The 22,500-nt window shown below is 45.1% G+C and overlaps 1 protein-coding gene across 2 annotated transcripts in view; it reads right to left on the bottom strand.

Annotated features, from left to right (window-relative positions):
- Window positions 1–22,500, bottom strand: part of LOC133568697 (neuropilin-1a-like) — a 184,109-nt gene that overhangs the window by 78,620 nt on the left and 82,989 nt on the right. For both annotated transcript variants that reach the window (XM_061920789.1, XM_061920790.1), the window contains exon 6: window positions 22,433–22,500. This exon is cut by the window's right edge and continues 99 nt beyond it. In XM_061920789.1, coding sequence (XP_061776773.1) covers window positions 22,433–22,500 — 68 coding nt within the window. The remainder of the gene's footprint in view (window positions 1–22,432) is intronic.

The raw sequence follows: 22,500 nt of genomic DNA, 5'->3' as shown, positions 1-22,500 counted from the left end.
CTTATATCATAAATGTTGTCCTACTGGGAGACTTCAACGCTCACGTTGGCAACGACAGTGAAACCTGGAGAGGCGTGATTGGGAAGAATGGCCGCCCGGATCTGAACCCGAGTGGTGTTTTGTTATTGGACTTTTGTGCTCGTCACAGTTTGTCCATAACAAACACCATGTTCAAACATAAGGGTGTCCATATGTGCACTTGGCACCAGGACACCCTAGGCCGCGGTTCCATGATCGACTTTGTAGTTGTGTCATCGGATTTGCGGCCTCATGTTATGGACACTCGGGTGAAGAGAGGGGCGGAGCTTTCTACCGATCACCACCTGGTGGTGAGTTGGCTGCGATGGTGGGGGAGGATGCCGGACAGACCTGGGAGGCCCAAACGCATTGTGAGGGTCTGCTGGGAACGTCTGGCAGAGTCTCCTGTCAGACAAAGTTTCAATTCCCACCTCCGGAAGAACTTTGAACATGTCACGAGGGAGGTGCTGGACATTGAGTCCGAGTGGACCATGTTCCGCACCTCTATTGTCGAGGCGGCAGATCGGAGCTGTGGCCGCAAGGTAGTTGGTGCCTGTCGTGGCGGCAATCCTAAAACCCCTTGGTGGACACCAGCGGTGAGGGATGCCGTCAAGCTGAAGAAGGAGTCCTATCGGGTCCTTTTGGCTCATAGGACTCCGGAGGCAGTGGACAGGTACCGACAGGCCAAGCGGTGTGCAGCTTCAGCGGTCGCGGAGGCAAAAACTCGGACATGGGAAGAGTTCGGGGAAGCCATGGAAAACGACTTCCGGACGGCTTCGAAGCGATTCTGGACCACCGTCCGCCGCCTCAGGAAGGGGAAGCAGTGCACTATCAACACCGTGTATGGTGCGGATGGTGTTCTGCTGACCACGACTGCGGATGTTGTGGATAGGTGGAAGGAATACTTCGAAGACCTCCTCAATCCCACCAACACGTCTTCCTATGAGGAAGCAGTGCCTGGGGAATCTGTGGTGGTCTCTCCTATTTCTGGGGCTGAGGTCGCTGAGGTAGTTAAAAAGCTCCTCGGTGGCAAGGCCCCAGGGGTGGACGAGATCCGCCCGGAGTTCCTTAAGGCTCTGGATGCTGTGGGGCTGTCTTGGTTGACAAGACTTTGCAGCATCGCGTGGACATCGGGGGCGGTACCTCTGGATTGGCAGACCGGGGTGGTGGTTCCTCTCTTTAAGAAGGGGGACAGGAGGGTGTGTTCCAACTATCGTGGGATCACACTCCTCAGCCTTCCCGGTAAGGTTTATTCAGGTGTACTGGAGAGGAGGCTACGTCGGATAGTCGAACCTCGGATTCAGGAGGAACAGTGTGGTTTTCGTCCTGGTCGCGGAACTGTGGACCAGCTCTATACTCTCGGCAGGGTTCTTGAGGGTGCATGGGAGTTTGCCCAACCAGTCTACATGTGCTTTGTGGACTTGGAGAAGGCATTCGACCGTGTCCCTCGGGAAGTCCTGTGGGGAGTGCTCAGAGAGTATGGGGTATCGGACTATCTTATTGTGGCGGTCCGTTCCCTGTACGATCAGTGCCAGAGCTTGGTCCGCATTGCCGGCAGTAAGTCGAACACATTTCCAGTGAGGGTTGGACTCCGCCAAGGCTGTCCTTTGTCACCGATTCTGTTCATAACTTTTATGGACAGAATTTCTAGGCGCAGTCAAGGCGTTGAGGGGTTCCGGTTTGGTAACCGCAGGATCAGGTCTCTGCTTTTTGCAGATGATGTGGTCCTGATGGCTTCATCTGACCGGGATCTTCAGCTCTCGCTGGATCGGTTCGCAGCCGAGTGTGAAGCGACCGGAATGAGAATCAGCACCTCCAAGTCCGAGTCCATGGTTCTCGCCCGGAAAAGGGTGGAGTGCCATCTCCGGGTTGGGGAGGAGACCCTGCCCCAAGTGGAGGAGTTCAAGTACCTAGGAGTCTTGTTCACGAGTGGGGGAAGAGTGGATCGTGAGATCGACAGGCGGATCGGTGCGGCGTCTTCAGTAATGCGGACGTTGTACCGGTCCGTTGTGGTGAAGAAGGAGCTGAGCCGGAAGGCAAAGCTCTCAATTTACCGGTCGATCTACGTTCCCATCCTCACCTATGGTCATGAGCTTTGGGTCATGACCGAAAGGATAAGATCACGGGTACAAGCGGCCGAAATGAGTTTCCTCCGCCGTGTGGCGGGGCTCTCCCTTAGAGATAGGGTGAGAAGCTCTGCCATCCGGGAGGAACTCAAAGTAAAGCCGCTGCTCCTTCACATCGAGAGGAGCCAGATGAGGTGGTTCGGGCATCTGGTCAGGATGCCACCCGAACGCCTCCCTAGGGAGGTGTTTAGGGCACGTCCAACCGGTAGGAGGCCACGGGGAAGACCCAGGACACGTTGGGAAGACTATGTCTCCCGGCTGGCCTGGGAACGCCTCGGGATCCCCGGGAAGAGCTAGACGAAGTGGCTGGGGAGAGGGAAGTCTGGGTTTCCCTGCTTAGGCTGTTGCCCCCGCGACCCGACCTCGGATAAGCGGAAGATGATGGATGGATGGATGGATGGATGGATTTTACAACTTTTGACATATGTTTGGGGTCACTGTCCTGCTGGAACACCCAACTGCGCCCAAGACCCAACCTCCGGGCTGATGATTTTAGATTGTCCTTAAGAATTTGGAGGTAATCCTCCTTTTTCATTGTCACATTTTCTCTCCGTAAAGCACCAGTCCCATTGGCATCAAAACAGGCCCAGAGAATAATGCTACCACCACCATGCTTGACGGTAGGTGTGGTGTTCCTGGGATCAAAGGCCTCAACTTTTCTCCTCCAAACATATTGCTGGGTATTGTGGCCAAACAGCTCAATTTTTGTTCCTTCAGACATCACATGGACAAATATAAGACCTTCTGGAGGAAAGTTCTGTGGTCAGATGAAACAAAAATTGAGCCGTTGTCACGTTGGGGTGGGGGTTTTGGGAAGGGGGTTTAAGCTCTCTCCGGGGTCGTTCTCCCAGAATGCAGAACGAACAACTCCCGATAAAAGCATGCAGGTAGGTGAATATTTATTTCTCTTATATCATAAATGTAGATGCAAACGGAAAAAAACAACACAAAAGGGATGCGTGCTGATCACACGAGAAGCTAAGGTAACTTACTTAGCACAGGAATCATAGAAGCTAAGGAAACCGCTTAGCACAGGAATCATGAACTCTGAAACCAGAATACCAACGCAACTGTTGCGAATAAAAACAATGAAACCATGACGAGTGACCGGAAAAGGCACGCTTAAATAAAGTCGCTGATGAGCAACAGGTGAGCGTCCGTAACGTAAGAGGCAGGTGAAAATCATAAGTAACCATGGTGACTAAACTCAGGAGGTGCACAAACAGGAACTAAAGGAGTCCAAAACAAACAGAAAACACAAAACATGATCCGGACCACGGATCATGACAGCTGTTTTTTGTGACAAACAAGTATGTGCTCCGATTAATCTATCACAAAAAAATACAAGTTGTAGAAATTATTGGAAACTCAAGACAGCCATGACATTATGTTCTTTACAAGTGTATGTCAACTTTTGACCACAACTGTATATGTACAAACCCCGTTTCCATATGAGTTGGGAAATTGCGTTAGATGTAAATATAAACGGAATACAATGATTTGCAAATCCTTTTCAACCCATATTCAGTTGAATATGCTACAAAGACAACATATTTGATGTTCAAACTCATAAACTTGATTTTTTTTTGCAAATAATCATTAACTTGGAGTGTCATGGCTGCAACACGTGCCAAAGTAGTTGGGAAAGGGCATGTTCACCACTGTGTTACATCACATTTTCTTTTAACAACACTCAATAAACGTTTGGGAACTGAGGAAACTAATTGTTGAAGCTTTGAAAGTGGAATTATTTACCATTCTTGTTTTATGTAGAGCTTAAGTTGTTCAACAGTCCGGGGTCTTGTTGTCGTATTTTATGCTTCATAATGCGCCACACATTTTCGATGGGAGACATGTCTGGACTGCAGGCGGGCCAGGAAAGTACCCGCACTATTTTACTACGAAGTCACACTGTTGTAACACATAGCTTGGCATTGTTTTGCTTATATAAGCAGGGGCGTCCATGATAACGTTGCTTGGATGACAACATATGTTGCTCCAAAACCTGTATGTATCATTCAGCATTAATGGTGCCTTCACAGATGTGTAAATTACCCATGCCTTGGGCACTAATACACCCCCATACCATCACAGATGCTGGCTTTTGAACTTTGCGCCTTTAAAAATCCAGATGGTTATTTTCCTCTTTGTTCCGGCGCACACCACGTCCACAGTTTCCAAATATAATTTGAAATGTGGACTCGTCAGACAGCAGAACACTTTTCCACTTTGCATCAGTCCATCTTAGATGAGCTCAGGCCCAGCGAAGCCGGCGGCGTTCCTGAGTGTTGTTGATAAATGGCTTTCGCTTTGCATAGTAGAGTTTTAACTTGCACTTACAGATGTACCAACCAACTGTAGTTACTGATAGTGGTTTTATGAAGTGTTCCTGAGCCCATGTGGTGATATCCTTTACACACTGATGTCGGTTTTTGATGCAGTACAGCCTGAGGGCTCAAAGTCCGTAATATCATCGCTTACGTGCAGTGATTTCTCCAGATTCTCTGAACCTTTTGATGATTTTACAGACAGTAGATGGTAAAATCTTTAAATTCCTTGCAATAGCTTGTTGAGAAATGTTGTTCTAAAACTGTTCGACAATTTGCTTACAAATTGGTGACCCTCGCCCCATCTTTGTTTGTGAATTACTTAGCAATTCATGGAAGCTGCTTTTACACCCAATCATGGCACCCACCTGTTCCCAATTAGCCTGCACACCTGTGGGATGTTCCGAATAAGTGTTTGATTAGCATTCCTCAACTTTATCAGTATTTATGGCCACCTTTCCCAACTTCTTTGTCACGTGTTGCTGGCATCAAATTCTAAAGTTAATGATTATTTGCAAAAAATAAAACAAAACGTTTATCAGTTTGAACATCAAATATGTTGTCTTTGTAGCATATTCAACTGAATACGGGTTGAAAATGATTTGCAAATCATTGTATTCCGTTTGTATTTACATCTAACACTATTTCCCAACTCATATGGAAACGGGGTTTGTATATGCACACAAATATACTGTATACCATACCATCAAAGTTTGTGCACATTTTCAATTAGGGCTGGACTATTATTCCGATTTAGATTTTGGCTTCTCGTCATCATGAGTCGTGGACCCCGACTTAAACAAGTTGAAAAACTTATTCGGGTGTTACCATTTAGTGGTCGATTGTACGGAATATGTACTGTACTGTGAAATCTACTAATAAAAGTATCAATCATCCATCCATCCATTTTCTACCGCTTATTCCCTTTCGGGGTCACGGGGGGCGCTGGCGCCTATCCCAGCTACAATCGGGCGGAAGGCAGGGTACACCCTGGACAAGTCGCCACCTCATCGCAGGGCCAACACAGATAGACAGACAACATTCACACTCACATTCACACACTAGGGCCAATTTAGTGTTGCCAATCAACCTATCCCCAGGTGCATGTCTTTGGAAGTGGGAGGGAACCCACGCATTCACAGGGAGAACATGCAAACTCCACACAGAAAGATCCCGAGCCTGGATTTGAACCCAGGACTACAGGAACTTCGTATTGTGAGGCAGATGCACTAACCCCTCTGCCACCGTGAAGCCCAAGTATCAATCAATCAATCAAAAATGAATATTGCTGCGGAAAAATTGCTTTTAAGCAGCCTTTAATCATCTTTCTCATTTGTCACGCTCAGAACAGTGTGCAGTGTGTGCAACTAAGTACTTTACACAAGTATAATGTACCCAAAGCACTTTTTGATATATTCATAAAAAAATATTATTTTAAAAGATTGGTTAAAATTGTTAGACTTGTATTACACGATATATGTGAGGAATTTTGCATATTACATTTTATATAAAAGGACGGCGTGGCGCAGTGGGGAGAGTGGCCATGCGCAACCCGAGCGTCCCTGGTTCAATCCCCACCTAGTACCAACCTCGTCACGTCCGTTGTGTCCTGAGCAAGACACTTCACCCTTGCTCCTGATGGGTGCTGGTTGGCGCCTTGCATGGCAGCTCCCTCCATCAGTGTGTGAATGGGTAAATGTGGAAGTAGTGTCAAAGCGCTTTGAGTACCTTGAAGGTAGAAAAGCGCTATACAAGTACAACCCATTTATCATTTTATTATTTATATAAGTGACCATCGAGACCAAAAAAATATCATGACATAGCTCTTGTAAATTTGGATGTCCGACAGCTGAGAGCGGTTCTTCCGTCCATTTTCAGTCTGCTGTTAACACTGCTTATCGTCCCTTCCAAACATGGAGGTTCACAGTGGAGGTTCACCACATGTAGTGAGACCAAACTACATTGTCTGGGGGGATCCTTTGTTTCCCTGTCTGACTTTGACATGCCGCCCCGCTCACAAGAGGCCTGTATGTGTTCTCCAGATGCTGACTTCTTCCTGATGGCGTGAAAGAGATCCTGAGGACGAATACTTTTATGACTATAAATACCTTAAAAGTCAAGAGGGGAAGGAAACATTTCCTGGGCTGCCATTGTTCCCTCAACAGCCAGTCAATGTATGCATTGTGCTAAAGACTGGAGTTTCTACGCGGGATTAGACCGTACGCATGTACACACTCACATACTCACACAGGGCCCGCCCTCGCCGAGATTCTGTTTCTTGCCTCATTTTGAGCTTTAAAGGCCTACTGAAATGAGATTTTCTTATTTAAACGGGGATAGCGGGTCCATTCTATGTGTCATACTTGATCATTTCGCGATATTGCCATATTTTTGCTGAAAGGATTTAGTAGAGAACATCCAAAATAAAGTTTGCAACTTTCAATCAATCAATCAATCAATGTTTATTTATATAGCCCTAAATCACAAATGTCTCAAAGGGCTGCACAAACCATTACGACTACAACATCCTCGGAAGAACCCACAAAAGGGCAAGGAAAACTCACACCCAGTGGGCAGGGAGAATTCACATCCAGTGGGACGCCAGTGACAATGCTGACTATGAGAAACCTTGGAGAGGACCTCAGATGTGGGCAACCCCCCCCCCCTCTAGGGGACCGAAAGCAATGGATGTCGAGCGGGTCTAACATGATACTGTGAAAGTTCAATCCATAGTGGCTCCAAGACAGCAGCGAGAGTCCCGTCCACAGGAAACCATCTCAAGCGGATCAGCAGCGTAGAGATGTCCCCAACCGATACAGGCGAGCGGTCCATCCTGGGTCCCGAGGAGCGGTCCATCCTGGGTCTCGACTCGGTGGCTAACAGAAAAGCCCTGCCTTTACCGTAAGTCGCAGACGATGACATCACATGTTGATGGCTCCTCACATATTCACATTGTTTTTAATGGGAGCCTCCAACAAAAACAGCTATTCGCAGCGAGAAAACGACAATTTCCCCATTAATTTGAGCGAGGATGAAAGATTTGTGTTTGAGGATATTGATAGCGACGGACTAGAAAAACCCCCCCAAAAAAGTGATTGCATTGGTACGGATTCAGATGTTTATAAATACATTTACCAGGATAATTCTTGGAAATCCCTTATCTTTCTATTGTGTTGCTAGTGTTTTAGTGAGTTTAACAGTACCTGATAGTCGGAGGGGTGTGTCCACGGGTGTCTTGACGCCAATGTCTCAGGGAAGTCGACGGCAGCTGCATGGACGGGGCAAACTCAGCTGATCTCCGGTAAGAAGCGACTTTTTACCACAATTTTCCCACCGAAACTTGCTAGTTGACATTCGGTCGGGATCCATGTTCGCTTGACTGTTGTGATCCATAGTAAAGTTTCACCTCCGGGAATTTTAAACAAAGAATCACCGTGTGTTTGTGTGGCTAAAGGCTAAAGCTTCCCAACTCCATCTTTCTACTTTGACTTCTCCATTATTAATTGAACAAATTGCAAAAGATTCAGCAACACAGATCTCCCAAATACTGTGTAATTATGCGATTAAATCAGACGACTTTTAGCTGTGTGTGTGTGCAGCGCTCATACTTCCTAACAGCCCGTGACGTCACGCGTACACGTCATCATTACACAACGTTTTCAAGACGAAACTCCCGGGAAATTTAAAATTGCAATTTAGTCAACTAAAAAGGCCGTATTGGCATGTGTTGCAATGTTAATATTTCATCCTGGTAACAGTTCGAGATGCTACCTCAGTAGAAGCATTTAAGTCTCACCTAAAAAATCATCTGTATACTCTAGCCTTTAAATAGACCTCCTTTTTAGACCAGTTGATCTACCGCTTCTTTTCTTTTTTCTCCTATGTCCCCCCCTCCCTTGTGGAGGGGGTCCGGTCCGATGACCATGGATGAAGTACTGGCTGTCCAGAGTCGGGACCCAGGATGGACCGCTCGCCTGTGTATCGGTTGGGGACATCTCTACGATGCTGATCCGCCTCCGCTTGGGATGGTTTCCTGTGGACGGAACTCTCGCTGCTGTCTTGGATTCGCTTTGAACTGAACTCTCGCGGCTGTGTTGGAGCCACTATGGATTGAACTTTCACAGTATCATGTTAGACCCGCTCGACATCCATTGCTTTCGGTCCCACATCTGAGGTCCTCTCCAAGGTTTCTCATAGTCAGCATTGTCACTGGCGTCCCACTGGATGTGAATTCTCCCTGCCCACTGGGTATGAATTTTCCTTGCCCTTTTGTGGGTTCTTCCGAGGATGTCGTAGTCGTAATGATTTGTGCAGTCCTTTGAGACATTTGTGATTTAGGGCTAAATAAATAAACATTGATTGATTGATTGATCATTGATATATAAACTATCACACAGCGTGGTGGGCAGTAGTGGGTTTCAGTAGGCCTTTAATATGACTTATTTATTATTATTATGGACAGCACTGTGTAACAGTAGTTAGTGCTCGTGCCTCAGCAAGAAGGTCTTGGGTTTCATTCCCGGGCTAGGGGTATTTCTTTGTGGAGTTTGCATGTTCTCCCTGTGACTGCATGGGTTTCCTCCGGGTGAATACCGGCTACCTCCCACCTCCAAAGACACCTGGGGATAGGTTGATTGGCAACACTAAATGGTCCCTAGTGTGTGAATGTGAGTGTGAATGTTGTCTGTCTATCTGTGCTGGCCCTGCGATGAGGTGGTGAATTGTCCAGGGTGTACCCTACCTTCCGCACGAGTGCAGCTGGGATAGGTTCCAGCCCCCCGCGACCTTGAGAGGGACAAGCGTTATTAGACTCCTGGAGGGCACCCAACCTATCCTAAACTTTCAAATCTTCGGCCACCTCAAAACTACAATTCAGGAGCTACTACTCGATTAGTGAAGTAAAGTGAATTATATTTATATAGCCCTTTTCTCTAGTGACTCAAAGCGCTTTTACAAAGTGAAACCCAATATGTAAGTTACATTTAAACCAGTGTGGGTGGCACTCAGAGCAGGTGGGTAAAGTGTCTTGCCCAAGGAAACAACGACACTGACGAGGATGGCGGAAGCAGGGATCGAACCTGGAACCCTCAAGTTGCTGGCACGGCCACTCTACCAACCTTGCTATATATACCGCCCCGAAATCGATTATTGATGCATCTATGATTTATATATATTGATGCGGGTTTACATTTCTTTTCGTTACACTAAATAAGCGTTTATCACTTGCAACTTTAAAAAAAACAGTCAATTTGTCAAAAGAACCTGTTCAATTAATTCTCACATTTACTAAATTAATGTAAATGTGTGGAAAACTGAAACATACGTGCCCTAAAATCAAGGAGCTGGTCAGATCTCTCAGTGAGGTGGCTCGATGCGGTCAGCAAAATTTTGGAACTGTCTGCAGTACATTATTTACGATAAATGAATCGATTATCGATTATTGACGTTCACTAAGGAATTTTGGTGGCCACGGGATTAGGTCTCTGCTTTTTGCAGATGATGTGGTCCTGATAGCTTCATCTGGCCAGGATCTTCAGCTCTCACTGGATCGGTTCGCAGCCGAGTGTGAAGCGACTGGAATGAAAATCAGCACCTCCAAGTCCGAGTCCACGGTTCTCCCCCGGAAAAGGGTGGACTGACATCTCCGGGTTGGGGAGGAGACCCTGCCCCAAGTGGAGGAGTTCAAGTACCTAGGAGTCTTGTTCACGAGTGGGGGAAGAGTGGATCGTGAGATCGACAGGCGGATCGGTGCGGCGTCTTCAGTAATGCGGACGCTGTATCGATCCATTGTTGTGAAGAAGGAGCTGAGCCGGAAGGCAAAGCTCTCAATTTACCGGTCGATCTACATTCCCATCCTCACCTATGGTCATGAGCTTTTTGGGTTATGACCAAAAGGATAAGATCACGGGTACAAGCGGCCGAAATGAGTTTCCTCCGCCGTGTGGCGGGGCTCTCCCTTAGAGATAGGGTGAGAAGCTCTGCCATCCGGGAGGAGCTCAAAGTAAAGCCGCTGCTCCTCCACATCGAGAGGAGCCAGATGAGGTGGTTCGGGCATCTGGTCAGGATGCCACCCGAACGCCTCCCTAGGGAAGTGTTTAGGGCACGTCCGACAGGTAGGAGGCCACGGGGAAGACCCAGGACACGTTGGGAAGACTATGTCTCCCGGCTGGCCTGGGAACGCCTCGGGATCCCCATGGAAGAGCTGGATCAGTGGCTGGGGAGAGGGAAGCCTGGGCTTTCCTGCTTAGGCTGCTGCCCCTGCGACCCGACCTCGGATAAGCGGAAGTTGATGAATGGATGGATGGACTAAGCAATTTTATAATCATCCATGTCCGAATTGCGATGCATCTAAAAATCGATTATTTCCCCCACCTCTAGTGCTTGGATGCAAAAATATAAACATTAAAAATAACTGTCTGATACTGCCACAAATAGAGGTACTCATTTTTTAAACTTTGTTTTACTTTCTTCTATCACATTATTCTGGTTCCTAAATGTTGACGCTGTGTGCTGTGTGTTAATGTACAAATATGTTGAGTGAAGAGTGAAATGTTCCATGCTGGTTTTGCCGCTACCTGGAGGAATGAACCATTTTGCATTTTTGAGTCTATGTTGTGTGACATATTACTAATTTGATTGCAAGAAAATTTCTAATGAACTTCCATCCATCCATGGATGGATGGATGATTACAACAAAATTTGTATTGAACTTTGACAGCAAAATAGATTCGATTGTAACTTTAATGAGGTTGTATTTAAATGAAATATATATTTTAAAAATATTTACCAAAGTCTAGGCTTTTGATTGATTGATATTAGTAGATTGCACAGTACAGTACATATTCCGTACAATTGACCACTAAATGGTAACACCCCAATAAGTTTTTCAACTTGTTTAAGTCGGGGTCCGTGTTAATCAATTCATGATAGGTAACATTCGCCCGCCCAACTGGTTTTGGCCCAAATCAACCACATTGAATGTTCATGCCACGGGTCTGCCCTGCACACCAGTGACGTGCGGTGAACTAAACACCAGGTGAGGCATACATACTTTTTTTTCTTCTTTTGTTTTTTTACTTAAATTTATATGTGCAGCTCTAGTCATTGTTGATTTAGGTTGCACATTAGAGTTACAGGGAAAAAAGGGTGTTATTCCATCCATCCATCCATCTTCTTACGCTTATCCGAGGTCGGGTCGCGGGGGCAACAGCCTAAGCAGGGAAACCCAGACTTCCTTCTCCCCAGCCACTTCGTCTAGTTCTTCCCGGGGGATCCAGAGGCGTTCCCAGGCCAGCCGGGAGACATAGTCTTCCCAACGTGTCCTGGGTCTTCCCCGTGGCCTCTTACCGGTTGGACGTGCCCTAAACACCTCCCTAGGGAGGTGTTATTCGCTTTCATAAAAACGTTATCATAATGATATTATGATATGATAAATGGGTCCAAAAAGTATTTGATAAAGTTGTTATTTAATACTTCTTGGTCCCATTTGCTTTTAACAAAATAAATTAAGTATTGTGTGTGTATATTACCTTTCTGTATTTGTATCTGAAACAGCAATAGCTATCCTACATGAAAACGTACTTTGTATGATCGCATTCATTTTGTCTTAAAGTCCAGTTTAGAGAAGTATTTAATCTTGGATACAGTATACAATCCTCCATATTGGCAGAAACATTCATTTAATTCAATTTCATTCCAAGAAATTAAACAATATTTTTGCATCTGACAAAAAACACCCACAAACACTGGCTTATTCTAATAAAAATGCCATGTTTGTTATAAATACAGTTAAAAGAAAAGATGCTGGATTCCGCTGGAGAGACCCGTGTCTGCTAGCTTGAGCGCCCCCACTTCTCCCAGCGTTGCGAGTCAGAGTACTGCTGAAGCATTGAACTGCAAGTTGACAATATATCGCCCCCTACCTTGAGGCAGAGGTACTTGCTGCCTCAAGGTGCCTTTTCCACATGGCAACAAGCATGCTCCCCCTCGCACGCACGCCCAATACACACTGTGTGTAGCCGTGGAGGCACCGCCTGTGTCTGCCTCACTTCTCATCTGCTGCAATGTTTTGATCAGTAAACATGGAATTTACGTGATTTTGACCATGAAAATGATCAAAATATACAGGAACCACACCAAAATCAGAATGAAAGCATAAACCAAAAGAGAAATATTAAAACGTATTACATTTTATTACTTTGTTTTGGAACATCTCATGGTAAAGCCACGTGGTGGCAGGTGAGGCACTGCCTCACTTGCCTCCCCTGACAGCACATCACTGCTGCACACACACATGTGCAAGGAGTGTTGCTTCATGTCCAAGTGACTGTGAGCTGTGCGGGGATGACATCCCAGTAATCAGATGGGTTTAGCAAATGCTATGATCGTCATTGTTGTGTGTGTGTGTGTATATAATGTGTACTTTTAAACTACTACACACTCTCTAACCAATCCCGTTTAAAATGTGATTACAGCCTCAGTCTGAAAAAAAGATAATGATCTCAGTGTGACGTCATTGTGAATAGCAACCTTAAAATAGTTTCCATCAAATATGAAGACCTGGAAATGAATAAAAGATGTGTTTGTGGGCAAGCGAAGCATGTGAGGATGAACTAAGTGATTACTTCTCGAGGAGGATGGATGCAGTCGCAGCCGGGGAGGGGGACGACGTGCACGTCGTTGAACCACGCGGACGACTCTTCTTGCAAAACCCCAGCGCGCAGCTGAAAGGGCTCACGATGATTTGTGAGGTTGTAAATAACGGTGGCGAGTGTAGGGGGGGAGAGATTGCAACCTGCTGTAACCTTAGCGGGAGCTGCCAACAAGACGTTGCTCACAGAACAGAAGGGCCCAGCTGGACCTGGAGGCGGCCCACCACAAGCTGCACTGTGAGAGGTTGTTAGTGTGAACCCACTGAATGAAGATTCCCGTTAGATCTACACTGAATATTAGAAACTATGGAAGCCAAGATTCTGAGAACGTCTAATTTACTCTAGCAGCGGGTCAATCAATCAATCAATCAATCAATCAATGTTTACTTATATAGCCCTAAATCACTAGTGTCTCAAAGGGCTGCACAAACCACTACGACATCCTCGGGCAAGGAAAACTCACACCCAGTGGGACATCGGTGACAATAATGACTATGAGAACGTGATACTGTGATACTGATGATACTGATGACTATGAGAACATATGAGAACATGATACTGTGAAAGATCAATCCATAATGGATCCAACACAGTCGCGAGAGTCCAGTCCAAAGCGGATCCAACACAGCAGCGAGAGTCCCGTTCACAGCGGAGCCAGCAGGAAACCATCCCAAGCGGAGGCTGATCAGCAGCGCAGAGATGTCCCCAGCCGATACAATGTCTGGGGCTCCACTTTGCCACGCTCACAAGTCTTGTTCCAAACCAGTCAGCAGCATTAAATGATGACACACATGATAACTCCAGCAAAACACTTAAAGGAAGACCATCCTGCTAACTTTATAAACCTTTGAACCCCTTGTGTCAAACGCTGATTGTTTTCCGGCATCCCGGGGGAGCAATAGCCCAGAAGCCGTGAGAAGTCCCCAGACAGACAATAGAGAGATGCTACTACTAATACGCTGCCCACACTGCCTTCCTGGCCACTTCCTGTTTCCACCCCCACAGCAAGGAAGCGAGGGCCATTGTGCGGCTTCCTCTATGAGTTCCTGTCCTGCACAATGGGACCGGGCCTCAAACGTTAGTTTTTATTATTCTGAGGGGCCAATTAGACAAAAAAACAATCTGGTTTCTTGGAGATGCACAAACTCTGTAGGGCTGGCAGCTTTGCTCTCATCATCATCATCATCATCAATCTTTATTTATTTTTATTTTTTTTTATTTTTTAAATTATATTTATAAAGCGCTTTCTCTCTAGTGACTCAAAGCACTTTACATATTGAAACCCAATATCAATTTTTTACATATAAACCAGTGTGGGTGGCACTGGGATTAGGTGGGTAAAGTGTCTTGCCCAAGGACACAACGGTAGTGAACAGGATGGCGGAAGTGGGAATTGAACCTGCAACCCTCAAGTTTCTGGCATTCCCGCTCTACCAACCGAGCTATACCGCCCCCGGCAGACCTTAAAGGAGAACATTATCACCAGACCTATGTAAGCGTCAATATATAACTTGATGTTGCAGGAAAAAAAACATATATTTTTTTAACCGATTTCCAAACTCCAAATGGGGGAATTTTGGCGAATTAAACGCCTTTCTATTATTCGCACTCGGTTGTGACGTCACATAGGTAGTCAATACGCATTTTCTCAAACACATTACAAACACCAAGTCAAATCAGCTCTGTTATTTTCCGTTTTTTCGACTGTTTTCCATATCTAGGAAACATCATGCCTCGTCGGTGTGTTGTCGGAGGATGTAACAACACGATCAGGGACGGATTCAAGTTGACTTACGTGGAGTGCGCATTGATTAGCACGGCATGTTAATTGATGCCAACATGCTATTTAGGCTAGCTGTATGTACATTTGTAGCTATATTTGCATCCAGCCTTTCCCTCCACCAACATTTAATGCCAAACAAACACTTACCAATCGACGGATTTAAGTTGCTCCAGTGTCACAAGATGCGAAAGTCCCGATCGTTTGGTCTGAACATTTTACCGGCGATGCTAGGGCAGACATGGCACATAGATGTATGGATATCCTGCGACACTCAATCGTTGGTTAGAAGGCGATCGCCAAATAGCGTCAATAGCTATTCGCTCAATAGCTTCAGTTTCTTCTTCTATTTTGTTTTCGCTATCTGCCTCCATACTCCAACCATCCGTTTCAATAAATGCGTAATCTGTTGAATCGCTTAAGCCTCTGAAATTCGAGTCCGAATCAGAGCTAATGTCGCTATATCTTGCTGTGCTATCCGCCATGTTGTTTGTATTGGCATCACTGGATGACGTCACAGGAAAATGGACGGTGGCTTCACAGATAGCGAAAATCAGGCACTTTAAAGCCTTTTTTCGGGATATTCCATGATGGGTAAAATTTTGAAAAAAACTTTGAAAAATAAAATAAGCCACTGGGAACTGATTTTTATTGGTTTTAACCCTTCTGAAATTGTGATAATGTTCCCCTTTAAGATCCAATAAACATGTAAAAACACTATACAAGACATTAAAAACAAAATGATAAAACAAAAAAAACAAAACATCCATTCATCCATCCATCTATTCTGCCACCGCTTATTCCCTTTGGGGTGGCGGGGGGCGTTGGTGCCTCTCTCAGCTACAATCGGGCGGAAGGCGGGGTACACCCTGGACAAGTCGCCACATCATCGCAGGGCCAACACAGATAGACAGACAACATTCACACTCACATTCACACACTAGGGCCAATTTAGTGTTGTCAATCAACCTATCCCCAGGTGCATGTCTTTGGAAGTGGGAGGAAGCCGGAGTACCCGGAGGGAACCCACCCAGTCACGGGAAGAACATGCAAACTCCACACAGAACGATCCCGAGCCCGAGATTGAACCCAGGACTATTCAGGACCTTCGTATTGTGAGGCAGACACACTATAAAACATAAAGCAAATATGTCAGTTTCTGACATACAAACATGCACAGTCCAGATGAGTACAAACAGGTACTCATTATGTCATTTTCAGACTTAGATGCCCTACACATAAACTTATACAAACCCCGTTTCCATACGAGTTGGGAAATTGTGTTAGATGTAAATATAAACGGAATACAATGATTTGCAAATAATGTTAAACCCATATTCAGTTGAATATGCTACAAAGACAATATATTTGATGTTCAAACAGATAAACATTTTTTTTTTGCAAATAATCACTAACTTTAGAATTTGATGCCAGCAGCAAGTGACAAAGAAGTTGGGAAAGGTGGCAATATATACTGATAAAGTTGTGGAATGCTCATCAAACACTCTTTTGGAACATCCCACAGGTGCGCAGGCTAATTGGGAACAGGTGGGTGCCATGATTGGGTATAAAAACAGCTTCTCAAAAAATGCTCAGTCTTTCACAAGAAAGGATGGGGCGAGGTACACCCCTTTGTCCACAATTGCGTGAGCAAATAGTCAAACAGTTTAAGATCAACAATTCTCAAAGTGCAATTGTAAGACATTTAGGGATTTCAACAGCTACTGTCCATAATATCATCAAAAGGTTCAGAGAATCTGGAACAATCACTCCACGTAAGCGGCATGGCCGGAAACCAACATTGAATGACCGTGACCTTCGATCCCTCAGACGGCACTGTATCAAAAACTGACATCAATCTCTAAAGGATATCACCACATGCGCTCAGGAACACTTCAGAAAACTACTGTCACTAAATACAGTTCGTCGCTACATCTGTAAGTGCAAGTTAAAGCTCTAATATGCAAAGTGAAAGCCATTTATCAACAACATACAGAAATGCCGCCGGCTTCTCTGGGCCCAAGATCATCGGAGATGGACTGATGCAAAGTGGAAACGTGTTCTGTGGTCTGACGAGTCAACATTTCAAATAGTTTTTGGAAATATTCGACATCGTGTCGTCCGGACTAAAGGGGAAGCGAACCATCCAGACTGTTATCAACGCAAAGTTCAAAAGCCAGCATCTGTGATGGTATGGGGGTGCATTAGTGCCCAAGGCATGGGTGACTTACACATCTGTGAAGGCACCATTAATGCTGAAAGGTACATACAGGTTTTGGAACAACATATGCTGCCATCCAAGCGCCATCTTTTTTTATGGAAGCCCCTGCTTATTTCAGCAAGACAATGCCAAGCCACATTCAGCACCTGTTACAACAGCGTGGCTTCGTAAAAAAACGAGTGCGGGCACTTTCCTGGCCCGCCTGCAGTCCAGTCCTGTCTCCCATCGAAAATGTGTGGCCCATTATGAAGCGTAAAATACGACAGCCGAGACCCCGGACTGTTGAACGACTGAAGCTCTACATAAAACAAGAATGGGAAAGAATTCCACTTTCAAAGCTTCAACAATTAGTTTCCTCAGTTCCCAAATGTTTATAGAGTGTCGTTAAATGAAAAGGTGATTTAACAGTGGTGAACATGCCCTTTCCCAACTACTTTAGCACGTGTTGCAGCCAGGAAATTCTAAGTTAATTATTATTTGCAAAAAAAAAAGTTTATGAGTTTGAACATCAAATATCTTGTCTTTGTAGTGCATTCAATTGAATATGGGTTGAAAACGATTTGCAAATCATTGTATTCCGTTTGTATTTACATCTAACACAATTTCCCAACTCATATGGAAACGAGGTATGTACATAAGGTTGCGTAGCAACGCTGAGAAAGTGGGCACCCCAACACTAACAAACATCTGGCTTGCACTGGCGCTTCTTGGAATTCTCAGGAGAAGTCTCATACAATCATTATAAGCAACCGGCAGCTTCTGTATGCTTTTCTGCTTATACTTTACCCACAGGGGGGCAGTGTACAGAGGAGCGCAATAGGCTCTGAATAAGTTGATCTTTACATAATTTGTACAATAATAACATTTCTTTCTCAGCATGTTGGCTTGGGCAGACAGAATACGCCGCTGTCTGTATAGGTCATCCTCATCACCCAATAGGTTCGCAATGATGTGCCCCAGATACTTAGTTTTATCACACACACAACACCCGTCCTTCCAGATAGAATGAAGGAAAAGAGAGATCCTTGTCTTCTCTTGTTCTACAGTGCATTTTTGAATTGTTCCTCTTGTAAAAAAGACTGAACCCAATCATACATATTAAGAAGGTATACACACTACTCATAAAAGATTAGAGATATTAGGCGTTAAGGTGAAACTGCAGGATAGAGCTAAAATGCACTAACCTTTACAAGTCAACTTTTGTATGCACATGCATGTTTATGGGACAATCAATCTGTTTGAAGCCTGGCAAAGCTGTTTATCCATTGGTAGGGCTGCCCTGCTTAACATGCAACACTACTGGTTGATGGCAAACCAATCACAGAGCGTTGTGATCCATGTCCTGGCAGCTGATTGGCTCAGTCAGATCGAACCTCCTGCTTGTTTTAGCTCAGCTGGTGTGTTAGCTCCATTGTTTTTACGAGAACATTTATATTTATTTGTATCCCTTCGATGTCGTCCAAACCATCTGCGCCTTCTCAGGCTTCTGGCACAAAATCTAAGCCCCAGAAGAAGCTGCTTGCATTGGAGAAAAGGCGGCCCTCCCCATTGCTATGCTAAAGGAACGCATCGTAGCTACAAGCTACTATCTAATATCAACCATTACAAAGTCGATGCATCTTCATTCGCTACAAAAAGAAGGAAGAAAATATATGACGACAGCAACAATGTCTTTTAAGAAGACTGCACAAACAATTCTTCATTAGTGAAGTGAATTATATTTATATAGCACTTTTTCTCTCTTTGACTCAAAGCGCTTTACATAGTGAAACCCAATGTCTAAGTTACATTTAAACCAGTGTTGTTGGCACTGGGAGCAGGTGGGTAAAGTGTCTTGCCCAAGGACACTACGGCAGTGACTAGGATGGCGGAAGCTGGGATCGAACCTGCAACCCTCAAGTTGCTGGCACGGCTGCTCTACCAACTGAGCTATACCGCCCCATTACACCATCTCATCATCATGCAACTAATTAAAATATTATAGGTTACAATTACTTATCGGCCCGCCGATATTATCAGCCGATAAATGCTTTAAAACGTTATATCGGAAATTATCGGTCTCGGTTACAAAAAGTAAAATTAATGACTTTTTAAAGCCCAGTTGTGCGGAGTGGTACGTATCCGGTAAAATACAGCTATAAACCTAGTCAGCAGCCCCTCCCCTCCCCCCTCTCCCACACACAACACAGGAGTTGACGACTGCAGCATGAGAGATTTACTGGCGATGCTTGATGACCTCATCAAACCGCCACGAGCGGAGCATAACGACAACAAGAGTGTATTGTTGCTGGTGCTGTAGCCGTGGCTAACAAGCCAACTCGCTCAGTCACTGACTAACGACACCATGTCTATGGTTTGGGATTATCTTAAAGTGTGTCTGACGGATAAAAAACTGGCAATTTGCAATGAATGCAAAAAGTTGGTTATGGGAGGAGGAACCAAGACGTCTTCCTTTAATACGAGCAATTTGATCTCCCACCTCTTCAAGAATCATAAGGAGATGCGATATAGCTCGGTTGGTAGAGTGGCCGTGCCAGCAACTTGAGGGTTGCAGGTTCGATTCCCGCTTCAGCCATCATAGTCACTGCCGTTGTGCCCTTGGGCAAGACACTTTACCCATCTGCTCGCAGTGCCACCCACACTGGTTTAAATGTAACTTAGATATTGGGTTTCACAATGTAAAGCGCTTTGAGTCACTTGAGAAAAGCGCTATCCATCCATCCATTTTCTACCGCTTATTCCCTTTCGGGGTCGCGGGGTTGTACCCCGCCTTCCGCCCGATTGTAGCTGAGAAAAGCGCTATATAAATATAATTCACTTCACTTCACTTCACGATGAATACAAGCGGAAGATGGATGAAAAGCAAACTCCGAAAAAAAGTAGCACCACACAGTTGTTGCTTAAAGACTCCGCCGAGAAAAAACAGAAACACAACAAAAACCACCCCTGTCTCGACACAACATTTCAGAAGCTCTGACTGACTGCTAGGCCACTTCAAGCACTCACCACTCGCTTGCAGCATTTTTTTGTTACTCATACAAACACGTTAGAGCAGGGCAGATGGAGCCCAGTTTATAATTTCCTGTTATACAGTATGCCAGGGAGTCTTGCACTAAAGGAGGACCATGTTATTGTTTACTGTATTACCCTGGACTGAAACTGTGTGCCTTCATTGTTTTTGTAGCTGTTGTTTTGAGGCATGTTTAAAAAAAATAAAGACTAATGCACTCTCTTAGACTTAGACTTTGTGAAAGTCAAAGCAAAGTATTTCCCATAGTTGTAGTGGGTATCAGGATTATCTCAGGCAGAGCATATCCCCAAATCCAAGCTGCTCTTTTGAGGCATTCTAAAAAAATAATGCACTTTGTGACTTCAATAATAAGTATGGCAGTTCCATGTTGGCACTTTTTCCCATAATGTGAGTTTAAGTTGTTCTCTTATTTTGGAACATCTTGCTACATTGTTTAATGCATCCAGCAGGGCATCACAAAAAAAAAATAGGCATAATAGTGCGTTAATTCAACTCCAACTCTACATGCCCCTAAAGCTGACCAACATGCCGGATTGTAGTCAGCTGGAGGCGTGTCTTGATGAAATTAAACAATGGATGTCCGCTAACTTTTTGCAACTCAACGCCAAAAAAACGGAAATGCTGATTATCGGTCCTGCTAGACACCGAACTCTATTTAATAATACAACTCTAACATTTGACAACCAAACAATTAAACAAGGCGACACGGTAAAGAATCTGGGTATTATCTTCGACCCAACTCTCTCCTTTGAGGCACACATTAAAAGCGTTACTAAAACGGCCTTCTTTCATCCCCGCAATATCGCTAAAATTCGCTCCATTCTGTCCACTAAAGACGCTGAGATCATTATCCATGCGTTTGTTACGTCTCGCCTCGATTACTGTAACGTATTATTTTCGGGTCTCCCCATGTCTAGCATTAAAAGATTACAGTTGGTACAAAATGCGGCTGCTAGACTTTTGACAAGAACAAGAAAGTTTGATCACATTACGCCTGTACTGGCTCACCTGCACTGGCTTCCTGTGCACTTAAGATGTGACTTTAAGGTTTTACTACTTACGTATAAAATACTACACGGTCTAGCTCCATCCTATCTTGCCGATTGTATTGTACCATATGTCCCGGCAAGAAATCTGCGTTCAAAGGACTCCGGCTTATTAGTGATCCCCAAAGCCCAAAAAAAGTCTGCGGGCTGTAGAGCTTTTTCATTTCGGGCTCCAGTACTCTGGAATGCCCTCCCGGTAACAGTTCGAGATGCTACCTCAGTAGAAGCATTTAAGTCTCACCTTAAAACTCATTTGTATACTCTAGCCTTTAAATAGACTCCCTTTTTAGACCAGTTGATCTGCCGTTTCTTTTCTTTTTCTTCTATGTCCCACTCTCCTTTGTGGAGGTAGTCCGGTCCGATCCGGTGGCCATGTACTGCTCGCCTGTGTATCGGCTGGGGACATCTTTGCGCTGCTGATCAGCCTCCGCTTGGGATGGTTTCCTGCTGGCTCCGCTGTGAACGGGACTCTCGCTGCTGTGTTGGATCCGCTTTGGACTGGACTCTCGCGACTGTGTTGGATCCATTATGGATTGATCTTTCACAGTAGCATGTTCTCATAGTCATCATTGTCACCGATGTCCCACTGGGTGTGAGTTTTCCTTGCCCTTATGTGGGCCTACCGAGGATGTCGTAGTGGTTTGTGCAGCCCTTTGAGACACTAGTGATTTAGGGCTATATAAGTAAACATTGATTAATAACAGTGTGTGGAGAGTTCATAACAACATCAAATGCATATTATGCACAAAGTATAAATCATAAAATAAATAGCGTCCCTACTTTGGAAATTCCCCTACCATCAGGGTTCTGGAACATACTGTAACTCTCACGATAATCAAGAGAAAACTGTAATTTTGTTTGTAGAATGTGCCATGAGCCAATTGAAAATGAGGTGTGGGCTCCAGGCCACGCTTTGGACCGCACCCTCTGTAGTCAATAGCAACTAATATGCAGCAGTGAAATTACTACAAGTACACCAAAGGCATGACGTGATGCGTACTACTAAACAGGGAGGAGCACAAGTGTAGACAAAGTGGAGCAGGCAGGTCGGGATAAAAAATGCATGTAGATTTTACGCTCCAACGTGCACAGAAATGCCGCAAAAGAGCGAACAATGTCCTCACCGCGTGTGAACAAAATCTCTGCGGTATGATGGGGTTCAAACGGAGGGCGAGCCAAAAGAAAACCTGGCAAGACAACAGTCCTTTGATTTGGAGCTGCGAGGCACTGACCTGGATCCACTCACGGACCGTGTCGTCCGAGGGCGTCCATCCGTTCTCCTGGTAGTTGAGGCGGGAGC

The sequence above is a fragment of the Nerophis ophidion genome, linkage group LG14 (genome assembly GCF_033978795.1).
Source record: "Nerophis ophidion isolate RoL-2023_Sa linkage group LG14, RoL_Noph_v1.0, whole genome shotgun sequence".
In the NCBI taxonomy this organism is placed as follows: domain Eukaryota; kingdom Metazoa; phylum Chordata; class Actinopteri; order Syngnathiformes; family Syngnathidae; genus Nerophis; species Nerophis ophidion.
This window is presented reverse-complemented; position numbering and strand designations above follow the sequence as displayed.